General features: G+C 36.0%; 1 protein-coding gene and 1 pseudogene across 2 annotated transcripts in view; one reads left to right on the plus strand and one right to left on the minus strand.

Annotated features, from left to right (window-relative positions):
* Positions 1 to 376: 376 nt before the first annotated feature.
* LOC132001957 (protein SET-like) lies at positions 377 to 5,226 on the minus strand (annotated as a pseudogene).
* A 2,465-nt stretch (positions 5,227 to 7,691) lies between these two features.
* The window catches only part of PRKACB (protein kinase cAMP-activated catalytic subunit beta), a 124,746-nt gene continuing 107,899 nt past the window's right edge, over positions 7,692 to 24,538 (plus strand). For both annotated transcript variants that reach the window (XM_059375254.1, XM_059375257.1), the window contains exon 1: positions 7,692 to 7,831. In XM_059375254.1, coding sequence (XP_059231237.1) covers positions 7,786 to 7,831 — 46 coding nt within the window. In that variant the 5' untranslated portion in view covers positions 7,692 to 7,785. The remainder of the gene's footprint in view (positions 7,832 to 24,538) is intronic.

The following is a 24,538-nucleotide window of genomic DNA, read 5'->3' on the forward strand; positions in this document are numbered from 1 at the left end:
TATTCATCATCCGCATTTAGGTATCACACTACTAACTCAAACTCAGTAGGACCCAAGTCATATACCTCTCATTAATTTAAAAGCTGGTTTATGTTCTTCATTCCTGATTTCTGTTATCCAGTCCCCCAGGATGGAAAATTGATTAGGAGCAGTCTTTCTAATTTTTACTATATTAGATATCTGTTGCTTTTACCTATCCTATATGACAATTTCTTCGAGAAAACTACACTTCTCTCATTCCATGTCAGTCATGGTACTCCGCCTCCGCCCTTCACAGAAATGGTTATGTGATTATACAGAACCAATATGTATAATCATTTATAATGCAATATTTATTATAATTATACTGTTATACTTTTTATTAATTTTAGAGAGAGACAGAGATAACAAGTGAGCAGAGGGAGGGAGTTGAGAGGAAGAGAAAGATTCTCAAGCTGACTCCACACTAAACGTGGAGTCCAATGTGGGACTTGATCTACAACCCTGAGATCATGCCCTGGGCTGAAATTAAGAGTTGGATGCTTAACAGACTGAGCCACCCAGGTGCCCCATTGTTATATTAGTATAATCATATGTAATACACAACACAATAATTGTAACATTTATAAATATGAGGTTGGGAAAGAGAAGTCATTGTTACTTTAAGTAGCTAAGCTGGAAGGATATAAATCTGTCATGTACAGCGAGCCTGTCTGGCTCATTATTAGGGGAGTTTTATTTTAAAAGTGTCATCCTGGGGCACCTGGGTGGCTCAGTGGGTTGGGGCTCTGCCTTCAGCTCAGGTCATGGTCTCAGGGTCCTGGGATTGAGCCCCACGTCGGGATCCCTGCTCAGCGGGGAGCCTGCTTCTCCCTCTCTCTGCCTGGTTGTGATCTCTGTCTGTCAAATAAATAAATAAAATCTTTGAAAAAAAAAAGTGTCATCTTAAACTGCAAGGATACCCATTAAACATCACAATTAAACATGACAAAGGAGAAGCCATGTTGTCAAAATATCCATTTAACCCACCCAAACATCTCAAACCCACACTTTGCTGACCTTTGATAACCTCATTTTTTAAAGTTTCTTTTCCTTTTTTTAAACAAGAGAAAGTAGACAGGTACATGTTGGTAAATGTTAATTGCACAAATCCACATAAAGACACAGTGTAATCTCTGAGCACAATATAGGGAAAAGGCTAGAATTCTATGCACTACTACACAGGGGCCTAGTACCTTCCAGCTTTCAGCATAGCTAAGGGAGCAGAAGGTTTTTCTTTTTTCCCCACAGAGCACAGTGGTGTTGATTCCATAAAGTTTTTGTTGAGACAAGGGGAAATAAAAATGAATTTGGAACAGAAGGGGGTAGAGATTCTTCTCCCATTATATTCCCCCTGAATAAGTTGAGAACCATGGTATAAAAGGAGAGAAAAGAAACTTCAGAAAACAGGGTGAATGAGCACCAGAGGGAGGGGAAAAACACTGCAACTTGATCCCAGGGATTGGAGAAAATTAAAAAGGAAGTTGGAATCCAACAGTATTCCATTAAGTCATCTTCTCCTGCATCCTCCTCCTTCTATCGCCTCATCATCATCTTCCTCATCTTCATCCTCATCTCCTTCTTCAATATCTTCCAATCATTTTATTTCCTTCCCCCTTTTTATCAACCATATGAAGAACCAAGTAGTACTATAATGAAATAGCCAAATACCATCTTTGATGACCACTCCTATCTCATCTGCACCTGCCTCAGAATGGTCAGTAAATCAGGTGGAGCTCTCTGGTTCCTCATGCTGTCTCTTCCTGCTGGTTTTATTCTGCGTTTGACTTGAATGTTTTGTCAAATCCTTTCCAGATTTCCATTTGATTTCAGTGGACTTTGATGATGGATCACTACTCTATTCAGATGAAATTCTTTGGGGGAGAACTTTATTTTCAAAGTAAGGGTTTTCATCAAAATTAAGATCTATTCTGTAACCTGATTTAATACTCCAAGCAGTGCAGACACTTGTGGATGGCTGACATATGTTATTACCCAAAGATTCAGGATTTTGGCAATAAATTCCAACCTCTTCTGGAAAATGGCTGGCAAAGTTGTTACATTTCTTTTCTACTTTCAAAATCACCTCAGTGGCTTGTTCATTAAGTCTGTTTATTTCATTTTGCATTTCATTAATATGTTCAGTTGCTTCTTGCTGTTTCTTTTTCTCCCTTGGCAAGTGCTGAGAGGTTGACATCGCCTCTGGCTAGGGGGCAGGAGGCAATCTTGGTTTCTTCCTTTGAGGTAGGACTGAAGACTGCCATTTGGGGGCCATGCTGTGAGGAAACTCCATAAAACCAGGAGAGATGCACATCTGGAAGAGGTTCTGATTACTCCAAAGTTAACTTATCTTATTTTAAATAATTATTTACATGTCCATTTTGCCTTACACAAATACTTGATTTTATTCATCTGTATATTCTTATCATGCTTTCCATATACTGTTTAAACATTTAAACATTACTGTTGAAACATAAGTACAAGAAAACATTGTTATTGCAGGGTGAGCACAGGATTACAGTGACTTTATTTTATGACAAAAATTATCCTAGTACTTTCTAATAGATGACTTAATTTAATCCATGTAACTTCATACTTTGGGAAACAAAGACCAAGGGAAGTAAGGATAGTGTGTGAAGGTGAAAGATGGTGACTATAACAGAACATGAATCCAGATTTTTCTGACTACAAAACTCAAACCTTTTCTACTTCATCATACACCACTCTAGTTTGTTACTGCCAGTACTATGAATACAGTTTTATTTCAGTGGGCCAGATTCACCTTAGTCAAAGATGGGCTTAAATTGTAAAAGCTGAGATTTCCTGAAAGCTCTTGCCCCACCAGTTCGTGATTTCATAAAGAAACAAATGTTTTGCAATTTAGGCATTATTTTTTATCTATAGGTATAGTCCCAAAATGCATAACACAAAACTGAAATAGCAGAAATTGAGCCATAGTTTTGTTGAAACACACTAGTATAACCAGAATATGCAAAATAAACATACCTTTTCTGAAATAGTGTATTACATATTAAGAAAGCAAAAAAAGTTGGTTTTGTTCTCCCCTCCAAGTATTTTCTTCTTAAACCACTTTTAGTTTGTATTCTAGTCCTTACTCAAGAGATAAGCTACAATTCTACTGTTACTAGCTCATTTTTGTTGACTTTGAGCAGGTTATCAACTATTTTAGTCTCCTCATCTGTAAAAAAAAAAATGCAGAGAAAAATATCGAAATTTAGATAATAAATTTGTTCTCAAAGGGATTAGAATTCAGCTCAAGAAGAAAACTTCGTACTGTACTACAACGACGTGAACAATTATCACAACATATTTGTAACTTATTAACTATAAAATTACTTCCTCATTTCGGAAGTATTATTCTGCCCTTTGCCTGATATTTAGTGTGGTATCATTTGGTTTAGGACATACAATACTGTACAATAATGAAATATCAGACTATGTGGGTTACTAATATTATTCAAAAAATTATAATCTTATGATGGTTAAGTAAGTTTTTACTTGCACTTATTTGGTATAAAATACAGTGTAAAAACAAATGATCTGGTTATATTCTTCAACAATTACCAACTTTACCTTATCCGTCCTCGTGATTATAAAGGAAAAACAAATATATCTGATATATATTATTTTTGAGGGTGTTTTGCTTTAAAAAGTCTTGGAAATCAAGTTAATAATATACTTAAAAACTAAAAAATAAACTGAAATAACAATTTTCTAGTTTTTCCCCATTTTCTCATTCCCAGGTAAAGAGATATCTCTAAGAAGAAAAGGGCTAAGGCTCCTAAATCTAGGGCCTTATTTTTCTCATCTGTAAATTGGGGATCTGTAAATTTTCTCATCTGTAAATTGTAAAATCTAGATCTTAATGTGGATTGAGATTACATTTGTCTCTTAGAAAAGGACATAAAACCTAGCATTCTTCCACTTACCATTTGACTGATCTTGCCCAAGTTACTTTACTACTTTGAACTTTTGTTTTACTCATTTGTAAAATGGGGCTAATATGTCTAGTTTATGTAGGTTTGTTTTGAGGATCAGATAAAAAAAATGTGAAAATGTTTTTACATCACTGATTTGTAAAATGGGGCTAATATGTCTAGCTTATGTAGGTGTGTTTTGAGGATCTGATAAAAAATGTGAAAATGTTTTTACCAAGTATAAGAAAATGTAAGACTAATTATTTCCAAAATGAAATATAATTTTCCCTGCTACAAAGTGCTACAGATTCTCAGACAAAATATCATATGGAAAAGGACTCAAAGTCTTTTCTCTATAATGACCCACTTCTTACTGTGTCTGCTTTCCTATAGAAATAGTTCTATCTTTGTACTTGTCTAGGTTATAGCAAAGTCATTTGTGGCAAAGGACAGCAATTGCCCCATGTTACTGCTAATCATTTCAAGAATAACTGAACAGTTAATGACATTTCTGTCCCTTCTGGAATGTAAAAAAAAAGATTCTTGAAACATATGTTTCAAATTCTTGAAACTATGTGTTACATAAACAATGGTTTCCTATAGAGAACTCTTCTCTAATAATGAAAAGGCAACTTGTATATAATGACAACTAAATGGCTGTGAATGTTAACTAACTGAAAATTACGAAACTATATTCCTAAAGTATAATCTTCCTTGAATCAGAGAAGCAGTGTAAGCTAATATAACAAATAGTACAAGGAAAAAAGAATAAGAAGATATTTCTAATTGTTGATAATTTTTTAATTAATAACTAATGTACTTTCTTAACCAATGATAAAGTTAAATTGAGAAAGGGACAAATTTTGTAAAGTTGAATATTTTACTTATTGATTTTCCAGAATGTAGTTATAATGTATGTAACTCTGTAATAGTTGTCAACAGTATCCTTTGCAAATTAATGATTTATTCAGCTGCCCTATTAGAGGCCTAGAACTCAAAATCATGTCAAGAAAAGGGACAAATTATGCCTATAACCACTCTTGTATTATTAAAACTGGTCTATAAAAAGGCATACATTTAAAAACTCACCCCAGGGGCGCCTGGGTGGCTCAGTGGTTAAGCTGCTGCCTTCGGCTCAGGTCATGATCTCCGGGTCCTGGGATCGAGCCCGGGATCGAGCCCAGCATCGGGCTCTCTGCTCAACAGGGAGCCAGCTTCCTCCTCTCTCTCTGCCTGCCTCTCTGCCTACTTGTGATCTCTATCTGTCAAATAAATAAATAAAATATTAAAAAAATAAATAAATAAAAATAAAAACTCACCCCAATGAGGACAGTATGAATTGTCCAGGATTCTAGAAATATTCTCTCCAGAATAAAATATACCAAAAAGTTGTCTTTAATTTGGTATATATGTGGCTTAATGCTATTTAGTGAATTTTCCATGTATGTAGGGCAAATGTCACATCTATAGCATAAAACATGACTGGAAAGATGTGACATTGTTGCAACATTGTTACATGCTGACACAAAACCTATCTAGTCCAAACCCTTTTTTTCTCTGTTATTTTTATATTATCTGCATTTAATGGAAACACTCAAAACAATACAGTAGTCCCTCCCCACTTATCTGTGGGGGATATATTCCAAGAACCCCAGTCAATGCCTAAAACCACAGATAGTTCCAAATCTCATATATACAATGTTTTTTCTTATGCATGCAAACTACCTATGATATAGTTTAATTTATAAACAGGCACAGCAAGAGATTGATGATAAATAATAGAATGGAATAATTTTAACAATTTATTATATTAAGAATATTAGCAATATATTATAATAAAGTTAGTGTATATGGTCTCTCTCTGATCTTACCTCTGTCTATACTCACCTCTGTCGTGATGATGTAAGATGATAAAATGCCTTCATGATGAGAAGAAATAAAGTGAAGGATGTATAGACTATGACTTAGTGTTAGGCTACCACTGACCTCCTGACAGGTCAGAAGGAGAATGACCTGTTTTCTGACGGTGGAGAACTGAAACTGTGGAGAGCAAAACTGGATAAGGGGGAACTACAGTATAATGAAATTCCCCCAAAAGTAAACTTTTAATCTCTTCTCTCTCAAATCAATGGATTTCAAATGAGAAAGCAATTTACCACAACATCCACGGGTTTCTGACCAACATTACAGAGAAAAGGATGGACTTTGGAGTGCAGCCACCTAGGTTTAAATCCTGCTTCCACCAGATGATAGCTGTGTAACCTAGAGTCAATTGCTTAACTTCTCTGTCCCTCAGTTTGCACATTAAATAACGATAGTAAAGCTACATTATCTCACAGTATTTTGAGGAACAATTTGTTAATATTTCTACAGTACTTGGAATACAGTGTATATAATACAAATATTTGCTCAGTTAATTTAACAGAATTGATCATAAGATATAGAGTTTACGGAGGAACTGCTTCAATTAGCACTGGGTTTTTGTCAGTAATGAAAAACATTTTATAAAAAAAATTCTGAAAAATATCCTCAGCTTACTTTCAAGTCAGCAGGTGTCCATTAAACCCTGTGCATCTGGTGCCTTGGGGACGCAAAACAGGTTTATGTGGTCTCGCCCTCGGGAAGTTAACAGACTTCCCGCACTAAACGCTCACAGAACAGAGTTCAAAGGAACATGCAAAAGGAAACTACTACACTGCCACATAAATCACCCGACAAATAAAGGTACTTGAAAATTCAAGTGCTCTAAGTATATGAGTAAGTGCTCTATGTATATCGATAAAAAGCAATTATCAATTGGGAATGCATTTCACATCTACACAGAAAGCTGCTAAATACAAAGCCTCGCATCAACAGACATTGTGCAGCGGCCAAGTTTTCCTTATCTCCGCCTGGGATGTCTGATAAAACCTTGAGTGACCCCACAAAACGCGGCGAATGAAACCCGCTCTGGAAACATCCAAGGGCCGGCGACGGATGCCCGAGAACCCGGAAGACAACGTGCTCACGGGCTCGGCGGACACCTGCATCTTGAGGCTCCCTGCCACAGTCGCGATTAGGGACGAGGCTGTTGTCGCGGCACGTGCTGACCAGTCTGCCCCCGCCAGAAGCAGGAACCACGCGGCTCCCCTCGCCCTCGCATACGATCATCCGCAGGTACGTGCGGTTCTCCCCCCGCCTGTCGGGAGAAGGCAACTTTGAATGAGGAGCCGCCGGGATACGGCGCACAAAGAAAGCCACCGAGCGCACCCACACGGCTTCCCGCGGCCCCGCTCCAGGACATGGGGGACTCCAAGCTGAGAGACGACAGGTTCCTCGAAGCTAACGGTTCTCACGCCACCGCCCCCATCTCAGGGATGAACATCCGAGCTCAATGCCGGGCGAGAACACGCCAGTTCAGCCGGCCGCCGAGGTGCCAGTCAGAGTCACCCCACTCAGCCGCCCCCGATCAGGGCCCCTCACCCCGTCGCCCTCGTCCGGACCATACGTCACTTCCGGCGCGCGCCCGCCCGCGGAGAAAGAACCCGGCCCGGGCGGGGGGGAGGGGGGCGGTGAACCAGGGGGGCGGGGCGGGGGAAAGGGGAGTGTCTGCCCCCGCCGCCGCAGCCGCCGCGGGTGCTCCAGCTGCTGCCTCCTGGGCTGAGGAGTTGGCTGAAGCCCTGCCCTCCGAACCGGCCCAGTCTTCCCGCCCGCTCTCGGGGCGCCAGCGCCGGCAGCACTCATCGCTTCGACCCGTGCAGAAGCGAGACTTGCTTCAGCCGGTGGAGTGGCGGGGACGGCCCCGGCCCCCCTTTCCCCTCCCTGACCCCTTCTTTCCATCGCCGCCGTCATGGGGAACGCGGCGACCGCCAAGAAAGGCAGCGAGGTGGAGAGCGGTGAGTCAAGGGCCGGGTCTGGGTACCGTACGGGAGGGCGGGCGCGGGGCATCGACCGCGCGTCCGGGTCGGAGCCCCGAGGCCGCGGGCATGGTCCAGGCCTCGCAGCGGCCGCCGGGAACTGCTCGTGGGGGCCCTAGGGACCAGCTGCCTTCCTCCCCCCAGCCCCCGCCCCGCCTCCGGCGTGAGGGCCGAGCGCGTGGGACCGGATGGAGAGATCGAGGGAGAACAGTGTTCCCCGAGATTCCCTTTCTCTTTAGAGCGAGGGGACGCACTCGCTAGAACAATTCCCCAAATATGGTCCGGATAAAGAAGTCCCTTGTACCACTGCAATCCTCGCTTCCTCTACCCTAGACCATCTCTTTGGGAGCCACAGGTAGTGCTGTGGGCAGAGTTGGCTCTTTTCCCTCCATCACTTGGGTTCTGCCCAACCTAATCACAGCTTAGGTACGGGGCTGCTAGTCTGGCTCTCTGCAGGTAAGGTTAATTCTGAATAAGCAGCAGTGGTTTTGAGATCTTACATCTCTTAGGAATGGAAGATGTAACAACTAAACTGCAACTTTATCCATGAAAAAAACCAAGGCAGGTTTGCCTTTGCTTGAAACATTTCAGGAATCTCCTAGAGTGTCTGTAAAACTTAAAGGTCTCTGGGAGATGAAGTGCTTCCACAATAAGATGAATTTCTTCTGACGCTGAAAAGTGCAGGCACCCTGCACTTTACACCAGATAGTAAAAAATCATGCAAGTTGAATTTCTGTATAGTTCAATCAGTCAGGATGGTTGTGAAAAAATATTAATGTGCCTTTGTCAGGTTCATCTCTGATTTTATAATTCAAAATGATAAGACAACAAATGGTACTTGTTATGTCACCAGGACTGAATGACATTTTAGCACTTGAGGGAATGCCAGTGATTTATTCCAGTTTGTATAATTAGTATCTTTTAATGTTTCTATGTTTGTAATGTGTTTTAGGTTGATTTTGTAATTTAGCATGAAGGAATTAGCTTTTTTTTTTTTTTAACAACAAAGCAGAATCAATTCAGAAAGATTTAGTCATTCATTTTGTTTAATGTGAATAATGAGATCAGATTATATGTTTATATTTCACCAGTGAGGTTTTGGTGTTAGTTTTCAGGAGCTCCAGAAAAGTTTGTTGTAATGTCATACAGATTATCAGTGACCATACTTTAGTATGTGATAGGGAAATTTTAAAAAGCCCATGTAGAGGTAGAACTTTGTTATCTTTTCTTTTTTAACTGCACAAATGTAGTAACTGTACAGAAAGAATAGGAATGTGGAAGATGTAAAGAATTATTTGTGTCTGGTAAGTTATTTTCGTTTTAAAGATAAAAACGTGCTAATTGTGTTGCAAAGGAGTGTGCTTGGTAATTGAATCATATCAGTGATTTTCATTGGCAAGTACTGACATGTACAGTGTTTCCATTTTTAATAATGATAGTAGACTCTTCTCTGATCTATATATTTACATTATTAAGTTACCAAACTTATTCTCCCCAAGACAGTACTGATTTGAAGCTCAGAACTATTGGATAATCTTGGAATATTTACAGAAAACAGGATGGAGACTTTAAATGTTTATCTAAATATATTTAAATTATTCCTATGAATAAAATCTTTCCTGAGCTCTAACTATTAGTGACAGCCTATTTAGTAAGTATGTTAGCCAGCTTTTTATGTAAGTTTATTTATGGAAACTGAAGATCAGTATGGTAGTTTAAATGAATGTTGTGAAGTAATAAAAGAAAATAGCGAGTGATATCTCATAGGGACAGTTATTAGAAATGCCATGTGTTGATCACTCTGTAATTTTATCTGGAGCAATGTTATCATGTGTGTGTTGTTGCTGTTCTATAGTCAATAAAGTTTATTGATATCTCTTAAAACTTAATGAAAGGGCAGCTTTTACCATTGCAAACCTAATTGTTCTGCGTATTTCTTTAAAAAAATTATTCTTGAAAATAAATGCCTTTGAAAATTTGAATGTAGTTATTTAAACTTCAGTTGATACATAACAACATAAACTTCTGGAAATATAAGTAATCTTAGAAATCAGCCTGTATAATCATTCCATTTAATGATTATAAATAGTGATAAATGATTCTAAAGCCAAAGAGTTTGACCTTTGAAGAAGCTGAAGTTAAGATCAGATTACTAGTGATACTAGAGTATCACTAGAATCTGAATCCATTGTGCCTCATGAAATAATCAATTAATACCCATATTTTCAAAATGTCTGTAAAGTGTATTAGTTTCATGTGGAGACTAAGAAAAAGTTCAAGAAATCTACTACCTAGTATAAGTGAAAAAATGTATTCATAAAAGTTATCTGAAGAGCAAAATATGGTAAGTGCTGATATTATGGAAAGTGAAGTTAGAACTCTGAAAACTACAAGTAGGGAAATGTTTGATTTGAAATGATGATTAATATATGTTTATAAAAAATAAAAAATTATATTAAAAAAAATGTATAAGGTTGACTAAGATTTGAGGTTTGGTTTGGACCATGCCTGATATAGGTGACTCTGGAGCTTCGTTATAAACATATTCCAGAAGAATGAAACTTTTACCATTTGGTGCCTCTGTTGTAATCTATTCAATCTCTCTACTCTTAGAATAAAGCATTTTCCAGGGTAGGACTTGGAGATGCCATTCTCATCTCTATACTTTTTGGAGATCACATTAAGTTGGGTATTTTTCTACCATAGTGAACTAGGAAATTGTATTGATATACCTTAAAACTTATTGAAAGAACATTTCTTACCATTACATACCAACTGTTGTGTATTTATAAAAACTTACTCTCAAAAATATGGGTTTAAGTGTAGTTACTTCAACTTTCACTAATATACAGAAGCATAAATTTTAAATATATGAGTATATGATTCTCGGAGAAGTTATAAACTCTGGTCATTCAAAATCGTTTTACTTATCCAGTCTCCCACTTCTTTACCCACAGTCACCAATATAAAAAACAGATGCCACCATTTTAACATGGGAAGGTCTTTTGTGATTTATTTCATTAAAAAAAAAAAATTAGACCCATTAGGTTGCTTGTGGAGCTTCGTATTACACTTGCATGGCAAAGGTGTTGAAGCCAATGGGTAAAGTGCTGGTAGAGATTTGGAAGCTGGTTCTCCTATGACTGTAAGTGGTAGAACAACAATGTAACCTAGTGTTTGCATAATGATCTTTCAATGTTTTCCAAAGTATCTCTCTGTCTTAAGAGCTTGAGGGTGAATAGAAATTAATCAAAGAAAGTCGCCAGTAGTCTAGGTTCAACCAAATGCAAGTTTCATAACAACTTGCATTTTTGGAGGGCTTACTGTGAACCAGGTTCTCTGTGCACTTTGCATACATGATTTCACTTAATCTTGCCAAACCTATGAAGTAGTTTAATTATTTTTCTATTTTATAAATCAGGAAATGGAGACTCAGACAGCCTAAATGTCTTGCCTAAATTCATACAGCTAAGAAGTCAAGGAAAAACATCTGAGCCTAGGCAGCTTAACCCTGGACCCGAAATCCTAACCCCTGTGCCAACAGCATATATATATCTAATGGGAAAACTGATTCTGAGACACACAGAATAGCTTAGACTTCACTTTATTTCAGTTTATTATCCATTATAAAAATTTTGGTTGTTTTTAATAGTGACTTCATTTATATATATTAAATATCTTAAATGAGAGTTATTTTTTCTTGTACTGTTCTCCAGATTCTATTTCCTCACCTGTAAAATGAGGATGAAGGATTAAACTGTCTTGAAAATCTTTTCAGACTTGATATGGTAATTTCAAATTAAGCCATGTAAATTAATTTATATACTTACACCCTTCATTGCTGTTTATATTTGTGTTTAATTATTTTTCTCATTTGTAAATGTATACTTTCCCTTCCTGATAAATAGCCAATCAAAACATTCCTATTTAAATCTGTATTGCCATTTTAAAAAGTACTTCGATATCTGCATTATGGTTTAGAGTAGTACTATCCAGGCAGACTTTCTGTGTGGTGGCAATGTTTCTGTATTGTTTAATGTAGTAGGCACTAGGTATATGTGGCTATTGAGCAGTTGAAATATGACCAGGGCAGCTGAGAAACTGAATTTTTAATTTAAATGTGGCTACTAATGTTTGGTATATTAGACAGCACAGGTTTAGAACATAGCTGTCTTTATATGTAATAAAGATGCCAACCCATCTTTTAATCATCTTGGTAATTTGGATCCTCACCAGTATGTGTCGATCAACAGAATGCTGGATTTATCTTTTCTCATACTAGGAATTAACTTATTTCTAAAGCATTTCCTCTGAATAAGCCTCTATGAATTTAGTGATGAGTTTACTATAGTAATTAGTGTATAATCTGTAAAGTTAACTACAAAGTTAATTTCTCTATTGGATTCTACTAGAATTATTATTATTATTTTTAGTTTTTAATATTGACTGTCAGTGAGAATATTTTTATTGAAAGTTTTTATAGATTTAAATGTTGATTAGGAAAAATTTAGTGATCTCATATCTTACTCATGTCTTTAAAGCTTTTAATTATCAGATATTTATTCCAATTTATTAAATTGGCAGAAGTACTTAGGAATAGTTTTTGAGTTAAAAACATTTTTTTTGTTAAAAATTTTTGAAAAAGAAAAAAGGTCATAATGAACAGCAACACTATTGAAATAATAAATACGTATTATCTCATCCAGTTATGTGATCTTGTAATTCATTTTGTGCAGATCATCAATCATTTCATGGTTCAGGAACCATGTTTTCCATTCTCCTATTCAGTGTCCTTCACTTAGGATATAGACAGATTGTTGCTTTTCATTGCCGGCAGCAGGATAAAGACAAAGTAAGCCATAGCTTAGTGGCAGAAGCAGCACATGAAAAGGTCCTAGATAAGCCAGGATAGTTATTAAAATCCTTCAGATAGTTAGGAGTTGACCATAAATCATTTTGATATTCCATTAAATTAATAAAATTAAACAATTAGTATAATTTGCAAAATTGTCTGTATATCTAGGTAATATTAATGTTACTATACATATGTGCCCAGATTTTTTCAGGGGAATAAATCTGAAGTTTTTAATGAACAAAGTATGTTAAATAGAAAATGGAATTTATGGTCAGTACCAAATTATTTTGAGTTTTTTAATTTAAAAATATTCCTTCAGGAGGATCCTATATGGTTATTTTCTTTGTTGGCTCATTCATTCCTTCCACATACTGGAGTTCCTAATATGTGATGGACTTCATGCAAATCTCTGAGAGTAAAGATTGAGTATGACACAGTACCTGCTTCAGAGTGCCTGCATTCCAGAAAGGGGAGACATACTTGTCAACAAATTAATGGGGGAGAAAAACTGTTACAGATGCTTTCATAAAAGCTCAGTGAGGAAACTGTAGAAAGTATGGTCATTTCCATTGGCATGGAGAAGATGAGATTCAAAAAGGACTTCAGAGAGGAGGTGAGCTCTGAGTTGAGTATTGAAAATGGTAAATGTTCAACAGTGGGATTACAGGGGGAAGTGTCTTCTGAGTAGAAGGAACACAGTGAGCAAAAATGCAGAGGAGTGAAACAAAAGAATATACAGGAAAAGAAAAGTAAGTTGTCTATTATGACTAACTTGAAGGGTGGAACTAGTAGTAGGGAAGAAGGGAAATTATAATATGAAAGATAAGACTGAAGAAATGGATAGAGGCCATGTAATGGAAAGGTTTTGAATTTTAACCCATAGATATTTGGGAGCTATTATAGACTTTGAAATAAGGGAGAGACATGATCAAATATGGGTTTTAGAGAGCTCACTTTGGTGGTACTGAGAAGATGAGTCACTGTGGGACAAGTGGAGTAGAGGTAGGATGATCAGTAAAAAGACTCTCATGCAAGTAAGGGAATTAGAGGGTCTGAATCAAGGTGGTAGAGATAGGTATGCAGGAAAAAATATAAAATTTCATACCTTTGGAAAATGAAAATGAGCAAACTATACTTGGAGAATGAGGAAAAAGAGGATTTGGGAATAACACCCAAATTATTGTGCCTTAGTGGATGGGTTATGATGCCAGTAATGGAGTCAGGAAATAAAAACAAGTTGAGGAGCAGTTTGGGGAGCATATGGAATTCAGGATGACTGTGGCATTTCTGAGAAAAATGGTATCTGATTGGTTGTTTTGTATGTCTGTTGTCTTTGATTCTCCCAGCCATGGGGGGAAAATGACCTTGGATGGTTAGGATCTGTTCCACATAACATCCTCATTTTGCTCCCTTTTTTAATGCCAGCTGTTTAGAAACTATAGAACTGCAACATCTGACACAATTCCTATGGCTACTAAAAGCTTAGCTTTTTTATTTTGAAAAGAGTCAAAGCTAAGGCACTGACGAAAATGATGCAACTTTTGCAGAACACAGTAATTTAAAATCAGATAAAATATTGCTTTCATAATTAAAGTATGCATCCTGTAAGCTATTGAGTTTTGTAGAGCCATGTGTAATAGTAGAAAGAAAATGTAAAATACAGAACCAATATATTTTACTAAGTAAATATTAGTTTTAGTATCTACTTTAGTAGATACTAAAAAGTTGGGATATAATTTAATAATAAGAACTTGAACTTAGAATAAGAAAAAATCTAGATTCTTTTTTTTTTAAAGATTTTATTTATTTATTTGACAGAGAGATCACAGTAGACAGAGAGGCAGGCAGAGAGAGGGAAGCAGGCTCCCTGCTGAGCAGAGAGCCTGATGCCGAACTTGATCCCAGGACCCTGAGATCATGACCTGAGCTGAAGGCAGCGGCTTAACCCACTGAGCCACCCAGGTGCCCCGAAAAAATCTAGATTCTGTTTCCTAGTACTTTCTATTATTTCACCTTGAATAAGTGTTTGTTTTAATGTCTCCAAGCTATAGTGTAAATTTGAGAAGGGTGGTTTTGATAATGAGGCTGTGGTCTTTTCCAGTTTTATAATCCAATGATTCCAATGTATTTATTAAGAGAAAGAATGTATATTTAAAAAGTACCAAGTCTTGGAGAAAAATTATAGAAGGTTTTCATAAAATTATGTGACTAGAGAAGTGGCAAATTAGCCCCAGTGTGAGCACGTATAAGGTATTGTCTTTAGGGAGAGTTTTTGTTTTGGGTTTTTTTTTTGTTTTTGTTTTTCACCTGTACTTACAGGATAGTAGCCTCTGAATTTTGACCTAGGAAGCAAATTTATGAATCACCATATTAGTCTTTGAAGATATTCTCATGTTCTGTTACAGGTAAAGGGATCATTTAAATGTTGGTGATCAGAGGAATGTATTGGAAATAAAACGTACAGCATCCTACTATTAATGTAAAAACCCTTAACATATGATGTGTAGTTGAATTTTTTTTATGATTTTTAAAATTTCTCCAAAAATTTTATTAATTTGGGGGAGAGAGAAAGGAGAGAGAAGGAGCAGACAGAGAGGGAGAAGCAGACTCCCTGCTGAGCACAGAGCCCAACTCAGGACTCAGTCACAAGACCCCGAGATCATGACCTGAAGTCAGACACTTAGCCAAATAAGCCACCCAAGAGCTCCAGTTATGATTTTTTGGATGTAGCAGAACCAGGGAAAGTTAAGATCAGAAAGGCAGCTAATAGAAGATAATGGAAGGTCCAGTGTATGAGAGTAAACTAAAAAAAAAAAAAAAAAAAAAAATCAGAACAGAACTTTTCAAACTACAGTGGTTATGGATACATGACTGAAATGTATAAATCAATAGCATTGACAGAAAATCTGTGATTGTTCACCTAAATTTGAAATACTAGGACTCATGGGATTTTCCTCAAAACTTATAAAAGCTAGTTGTAGAGCAAACAAAATACAACAAAACCTTGATAAACTAGGCTTAGAGAATAAATATATTTAACTACTTTTTAATCATTTATGTTTAAAGGTAAAAAGATCTGTGCTCGTAAATTCAGCTAGTATTCTCAGCAACTTAAGAATTGCTAGAAAATTTTAATGCCTTTTTACTCTTTTTATAGGTCTAATAACCCTCTCAGTTTCTTACCAACTTCTGAAAAAGTCACCTTTTTCTTACTATTGAGGTTTATTACTGTAATGCAGATAATAAATTGTTTCCCCTGATATGAAGGTATAGCTTGAATTGCTTAAATGATACGGAGGTATAGCTTAAATTTTTACTTTAATCTTATAATTCATCCAGTTATTTAATTTTAAAAAATTCTTTGAGGATGGGAGATAAAGAGTTGCCTTTATGTAGCTCATAGTCGTTTGGAAGATTTAAATAAGTAAAAGCATAATTATGAGACATTGGTGGGAAGCATAATATAGGATGTTTCCCATAGTAATAATTTGGCTTTTAACTTTTTGGTTGTCATGTAAATTAGACTCAGTAATGTTCTGAATCTATGCGGATGATTTTATTAATCAAATCTGGGACTCTTAAAAAAGAGAGAAATGCACTAATTGACAATCCGCAATGAAGAATGATACACTAGTACATTTGACATTAAAGCTGCCTTAGAAAATCCAGTGTAGATGCTGTATCTTATCTGACTTGCTATTTACAGGGTAAAAAGTCCCAGGTTTTATGGCCATGATTTAAGGTTGTATTCCCTGCTGCCGACTATTCATATAACATTAACTGTTCAGTGGCTTTTGAAATTTTTGTTTTCTTGTAAAATAACTATTGAACCTAAACCTTAAATCCTTAGCAAATCTGTATGCTCCATTTGGACTTTGTCCCAAGGTCCTGGGATCGAGCCCCACATCAGGCTCTCTGCTCAGCAGGGAGCCTGCTTTGCCCTCCCTCTCTCTGTGTGCCTCTCTGCCTACTTGTGATCTCTGTCAAATAAATAAATAAAATCTTTAAAAAAAAAAGATACTGTCTTGAGATCTCACTTTAGAGTCCTACTTAATAAAATGAGTATTCAGTTTCTATATTACTTATTCTTAAGTAGATGACATGTAGTATCAGCACACCATTGTCGGTGAGCCACAAACTTAAGAGAACGTGTTTGTACAGGTATTACTTAGCTTCTTTTGTAGGAGCTAGTTCTGTTGATAATTTAGCCCCTCTAATCCAAGGAGAAGCTTCCTAGCAGCCATGAAAGGTTAAACTGGGGAAAGATATGAATTCCTCTTTAGGCTATAATCTTAAAGTTACTAAATAAGCCATAGTTCATGGTAGAATGACAAAGACAGAATAGTCATTTATTTGTCATTCATTCAGTAGTCATTGGTCAGTATTTATTGAGTACCTACTGTGTACCAGCATATAGACTATATGCTAGTCCACAGATGCAAATGTGTGAGTAAAAATAAGACTTGGTTCCTATTTTAAGCTGGGAAACAGATACATACAGATATTTATGATAAAAATGTACAGTGATACCTTTTATCATAAGATTGCTACTGGGGTGAAAATACAACACAGGAATTTATATAAGAATAAGTGTAGAATTTCTGAGATCATCTTGGGAGATTGACTGACTGACTGAAATAGAAACTGGCTTTGAGTCCGTTTTGGAGATGTTTACGTTTGTGATTGTAGCACTTATACTAGTATTGATTTGTCAGCTGTTTCTCTGACTATGCATTGTGATCTTTCTCTATACTCTAAGCCCTGCATTTATCCTAGGTGGCTTCACATCCTTACCATTGTGTTTCAGTTCCTGATCACATTATTTCCTATCCCCTTCTGTTGACTTGATTTATTAACTGCTCAAGAATCATTAATGTACACATACCATTTTCTGATCGTAACACCCTCTCCTTTTTCTTTGCTCTTTAAATATTCTTACTGTTAATCTTCATCAGAATCTTTCATCCATTCATCCATCATGTCTCTCACTTCGTTTTCCTTCTTAACCAGTTTGGATTACATAGTCCCCAAGATCTGTTGCACTTTTATCTTTTTATCACATATTTCTGACAGAACTCTAACTGATAAACTCTACTTTCTCAGTGCTTTCAGCAAAGAGCTAAAAAACCGCTAGAGAAAACCAAAAGGGCAATATAAATTCAGCCACAAATAGACTGTCAGCATGATTTGGCAATTCTACCATATTTCTCTGATCAACACTGTCCCATTCTTTATAATTTCTATTTTATTCTCTTCACCCTTCTCAATCTTCATTATTACTCTCATTTTAAGAGATGATCTTACCTCAAATCTCACAAGGAAAATAAAATATATCAGACAATCCCTTCACCTTTTTTTTTTTTTTTTAAGATTTTATTTATTTATTTGACAGAGAGAGATCACAAGCAGGCAGAGAGGCAGGCAGAGAGAGAAGAGGAAGCAGGCTCCCTGCTGAGCAGAAAGCCTGATTCGGGGCTCGATTTTGTTATTTTGTTTTATTAGAAGAATTGTCTGTTCCATTTATCTGTTGTTACATCACATATCACTCCTTCATTTAGTGGCTTAAAGCAATGATAACATTTATTTTGCTTTGGAAAGTACAGTTTGGGCAGAGCTCTACAAGGATACCTCATCTCTGCTTTTTTTTTTTTTTTTAAGATTTTATTTATTTGAGAGAGAGAGAGAGAGATCACAAGTAGGCAGAGAGGCAGGCAGAGAGAGAAAGGGGAGGAAGCAGGCTCCAAAACAAAGTAGTATCATGTTGGTTTATATATTCTGTATACATATACTTCAGTTTAAATTTGTATCTCTTCTTGGTTTAAAAATATTCATACTCTCATAGTTAAATGGGAACATATTTTTATTCTCTGTGAAGATAGAGCTTTTATTAACTGCAAATATAAATTCTTCTAATTGAGAAAGGAATTGAGTTACACGCCTTCCCCTCACTTTTAAATAAATCAACTGAATATCCTATGAGAATTTAGAAGCTAACTACTTTGGTGTTTAGAAATTACTTATTTGGACATTTAACATTATTAACCTGATGTCTGTATCATACTGAAATCCATAAAGTAGTAGAAGTGTTCTCAAAGAAACAATAATAGATGTTATAGAATACTTACTTCAGCTCACACAGTTACTTTCAAAATCTTTCCTAATATGCAAATTGGACATAGTGCTAATTTGTGAGGTTTAGAAATCATATATTCTGTGGTTCTCCTGGGACCAGGAAGATGGTCATAAATGGTAGCTATAGTTTTTGAGAGAAATCCTGAACTGTCTATAGATTGGGCACCTTTTTCAACAAGTTGTCTGAATTACTGGTCAGTGAACAGTTAGAAACTGCAAATTAATTTAGTAGAGTATTTTTATATTAGGTTACAAGTAGTTGACTTATTAACTATTATATTAACAATTATAATTAAAAATTAAATATAAGTATATTCATAATTTCAAGATCATCAAGAATAAAAAGATAAAAATTCAGAGGGAAATTTTAGAGTTATCTATCAGAACTTTAAAAATGACATGAAGCAGCTTAAGTCATTTATTTCTCATAACCCTGTGTGGTAGATACTATTATTCTCTTTTTTTCTAGTAAGAAACCAAGGTTATAGAAGTTAAACACACAGCTAGTTAAATGGCAGAGCTGAGGGTGACACAGACTTACATGGTCTAATTCAAGGCCCTTATAAGCACTGTTTTACACTGCTCCTCTAACATGATGATGATGTTTTCTTTTAAAAATTGTGCATTTGAAACTGTCCTAGAATCTAAGGGCCTCTCAAAGCTCTATCTACATATCACCTTTTTAGAAATTACTTAATTTTTCCTACTGCCAGACACTGATAGCACTGCATATATAATAACTCATTTAATCTTCACAACCTTTTGAGTAAGGAACAATGATTGCTCTTATTTTATATAAGAGGAAATTTAGGCCCAGAAAGGTTAGGTAACTTGTCCAAAGTTATTGTTAGTAAGCAGTGAAACTAGAATTTGAACCCAGGAAATCTAACTCTAGAGTCTGTTCCTAACCACCGCACTATATTGGCCACTTCTCTAAAAATTTATAGTTTTTTTCTTCATTCACAGATTACGTTTGTAATCATCTTTCTAGTGACAGAAAACTCATTACTCTGTAAAACAGGAGTCTTACATATCAGTCAGGGATACACCAGAGAAACAGAATCAGTGGGATATGTATTAAGAGATACATTGCAAGCAATTGACTTAACTTATGGTGGGATCTGGCTAGGCAAGTCCAAAGGGCAAGTCTAAAATTCATAGGCATTTAGGAAGGGCAAGCTGGAATTCTTGGCTGGGCTGAAGCTGCAGTCCACAGGCTGAATTTCTTCAGGGAAGCTTTAGTTCTGCTATAAACTTTTCAGCTGATTGAATCAGACCCAGATGATCTAGGATCATCTTTTTTACTTAAAGTAAACTGATTATAGGCTTTAATCACATCTAATAAATGCCTCTATAGCAACACCTAGATTAGTGTTTGACTGGATAATTATTTAGATACTGTACCCTAGCCAAGTTGACCCAAAAGTGATCACTGGCTTTTTTTTTTTTTTTTTTTAAACCCTGGGGTGGGTTTGGGGTGGTCAGCTGCTTTCTTTCTTTCTTTCTTTTTTTTTTTTAATTTTATTTATTTATTTGTCAGAGAGAGAGAGAGCGAGAGAGAGCGAGCAAGCACAGGCAGACAGAGTGGCAGGCAGAGGCAGAGGGAGAAGCAGGCTCCCTGCGGAGCAAGGAGCCCGATGCGGGACTTGATCCCAGGACGCTGGGATCATGACCTGAGCCGAAAGCAGCCGCTTAACCAACTGAGCCACCCAAGCGTCCCTGCTTTTTTTTTTTTTTTTTAAAGATTTTATTTATTTATTTGACAGAGATCACAAGTAGGCAGAGAGGCAGGCAGAGAGAAAGGAGGACGCAGGCTCCCTGCTGAGCAGAGAGCCCGATGTGGGGCTCGATCCCAGGACCCTGGGATCACGACCCGAGCCGAAAGCAGAGGCTTTAACCTGCTGAGCCACCCAGGCGCCCCCCTGCTTTCATTTTTTTAAGCTAGGAATGAAACTTCTGTTTTCTTTTCTATCTTCCATGTATTTATTGATTACTCCTGCCACCTCTTCAAGTCTACCCCACCCCATTATCACACCAAAAGGATTTCAGGTGTTTTGCCATTGAAGACATCTACATAAAACATACTACCTTTAAAACAAAATTTTAAAAATGAACAAGAGCCTCAAAATAAAAGGTAGAGCAATGATTGAACCAGAAAACCTATGCTAAAGCTAGTTACCTTTTTGAGCATAAAATTAGCACTTTTTACATGGCAAAAGAGTCATATAGTTAGAATCTCTTCCTCAAATTCACAAATATCCTAATAAGAATTTAGCATCAAATTCTAACAGGAAATAAATCTATATAAATACATATATACATATATTAATAAATATAAATACATATATAAATAAATATAAATTGGCCTACAAGATAATTATTACTTAATAAAAGAGAATTCTCTGTAGATTTTGAGGCACAAGAATGAGGTTTCAGAGAGATGCATACAGTTATTTTTATTGTTGCTGTTATTATTTTGGTAATTCTTATTTATATCTTGATCTTTTTTTATCCTCTTTTGACAAAATTTAAAATGCTATAAGCTCCTTTATTAAGACATAGAGATTTAAGATGATGCCTCATATACCTTTAACCTGACTAAAAGGTTTATCTTAAATGTGTATCTTATGGTTGCTCTCAACTTAAGAAAGTTGGGATTTATTGAAATAAGGACATTCATTGTCTTATAGCAGCCTAAAGTGAGGCACAAGGTAGAGAAGCTGTCTCAGAAAAAAACATGAATGCAGCTTTTGTCTATTGAAGTTGATTATAATTTGATAATAAGAAACGTATAATATTTTATTATTATTATCAAAGTGTAGTTGACTTACAATATATTAGATTCAGGTATACAACATAATGATTTGATATTTATGCGCATTACAAAATGATCATCATGATAAATCTAGCTACTATGTATCATCATACAGTATACATTGTTGCAGATTATTAGGTAAATTCTTTCTTCTATACATTGTATCCTTTGTCTTATTTATTTTAAAACTGGAAGTTTATACCTTTTAATCTCCTTCCGCCATTTGTCCATCCCAACACTCACTTTCCCTCTGGCAGCCACAGATTATTTTTATCTATGAGTCTATTTCTGTTTGGGACTTTTTTATTTTGTTGTTAATTTATTTTATTTTTTATTTTTCACATATAAGTAAAATCTTAGGGTATTTGTTTTTATCTGACTTATTTCACTTAACATAATACCTTCCAGGACCATCCAAGTTGTCACAATGGCAAGATTCATTCTTTTTTATGGCTGAATAATATTCCATTATACTTATTAATTCGTTGAGGTATGTTCTCTCTATAACCACTATGTTGAGTTTTTATCATAATGGATGTTGAATTTTATCAAATGCTATTCTGCATCTATTGAGATGATCATGAGTTTTATTCCTTCACTTTGTTTCTAGTTTATCATATTGATTGATTTGTGGATATTGAACCATCCCTTGCATCCTTGGGGTAAATCCCACTTGATAAGGGTGATGATCCATTTAATGTATTGTTGAATTTGGTTTGTTAATATTTGTTGAGGATTTTTACATCAATGTTCATCAGGGATATTGGCCTGTAATTTTCTTTTTTGTGGTGGCCTTTCAGTTTTTTGCAGTAGTTCGAGAAGGATATATATTAAGTCTTCTTTACATGTTTGGTTGAATTTACCTGTGAAGGCATCTGGTCCTGGACTTTTGTTGATTGTGAGTTTTTTATTACTGATACAAATTCGGAACTACTAATCAGTCTGTTCGGATTTTCTGTTTCTTCTTTGTTCAGTTTTGGAAGATTGTATGTGTCTAGGACTTTATCCATGTCTTCTAGGTTGTCCCATCTGTTGACATTTAATTATTCATAATTGTTTCCTTGGACCCTTTGTGTCTGTGGTACAAGTTGTAATTTCTCTTTCATTTTTGATTTTGTTTGGCTCCTCTTTTTTTCTCTTGAGAGTCTGGCTAAAGGTTTATCAGTTTTATTGATCTTTTCAAAGAACCAGCCATTAGTTTCATTGATCTTTTCTGTTGTTTGTTAGTCTCTATTTCATTTATTTCCCCTCTGATCTTTATTATTTCTTTCCTTCTATTAACTTTGAGCTTTGTTTGTTCTTCTTTATCTACTTCTTTTAGGTGTAAGGTTGGATGGTTTATTTGGAAATTTTCTTGTTTCTTAAAGTGGGCCTGTATCACTGTAACTTCCCTCTTAGAACTGCTTTACTTGTATCCCATAGATTTTGTATTTCATGTTTCCTTTTTCCTTTGTCTCCAGGTATTTTTAAAAATTTTCTCGTTGATTTCTTTGTGTACCCACTGGTTATTAAGTAACATGTTGTTTAGCCTGTGTTTGTGGTTTTTTTCCAGGTGATTTTACTACTTTTGTCTTTTAATCTTCATACTGGTTATGCAAGCAGTTGGTCCACTACCTTTACTGTATGTTTACCTTCCCTAGCAAGAATTTTTCTTTCATTATTTTCTTCTTTCTAGTTATGGCCTTTTCTTTTTCATTTAATGAAGATCTTTAACATTTCTTGTAAGGCCACTTTGGTGTTAGTGAACTCATTTATCTTTTGCTTGTTTGGGAATCTCCTATTTCTCCTTCAATTCTCAGCTATAATCTTGCTGGGTAGAGTAATCTTGTTTTAAGTTTTTTCCTTTCAGCATTTTGAATATATTATGCCAGTCCTTCTGGCTTGTAAAGTTTCAGCTGAAATATGAACTGATAGCCCTATGTGGGTTCTGTTGTATGTGATTAGTTTTTCTCTTGCTGCTTTTAAAATTCTCTCTTCAACTATTGACACTTTGGTTATGTGTCTTGGTGTGGATCTCTTTTGGTTAATCTTATCTGGAATTCTCATTGCTTCCTGGATTTGGATGTCTATCTCCTTCACCAGGTTAGAGAAGTTTTCAGTCAATTTTCTTTCAAGTAGGTTTTCTGTTTCTTTCTCTCTTATCCTCCTGGGGCTCTTGCAAATGTTAGTGTGTGTGATGTTATGTCAGAATTTCCTTAAACTAACCTTATTTTAAAAATTCTTCTTTCTTATTTTTGTTTAGATAGGTGGATTTCCACTGCCCTATATTCCAGATTGCTGATCTGGTCATCTACATCATCTAATCTGCTGTTGATTCCCTCTAGTGTAGTTTTCATTTTGGTTCTATTCTTCAGTTCCAATTGGTTCTTTTTTATATTTTCTGTCTCTTTGTTGAAGTTCTCACTGTGTACCTTCTTTTTCTTGCTTTGGTGAGTATCTTCATGACCATTACTTGAACTCTTTCCTAGTAGATTTGTTATCTCCATTTCATTTCATTCTTTTCTGAGGTTTTGTCTTCTTTCTTTCTTTTTTTTTTTAATATTTTATTTTTTATAAATATATATTTTTATCCCCAGGGGTACAGGTCTGTGAATCACCAGGTTTACAAACTTCACAGCACTCACCAAAGCACATATCCTCCCCAATGTCCATAACCCCACCCCTCTTTACCTAACCCTCCTCCCCCCAGCAACCCTCAGTTTGTTTTGTGAGATTAAGAGTCACTTATAGTTTGTCTGCCTCCCAATCCCATCTTGTTTCATTGATTCTTCTCCTACCCACTTAAGCCCACATGTTGCATCACCACTTCCTCATATCAGGGAGATCAAAGTTGTCTTTCTCTGCTTGACTTATTTCGCTAAGCATGATACGCTCTAGTTCCTTC

Source organism: Mustela nigripes, chromosome 14 (assembly GCF_022355385.1).
Source record: "Mustela nigripes isolate SB6536 chromosome 14, MUSNIG.SB6536, whole genome shotgun sequence".
NCBI classification, from domain to species: Eukaryota; Metazoa; Chordata; class Mammalia; order Carnivora; family Mustelidae; genus Mustela; species Mustela nigripes.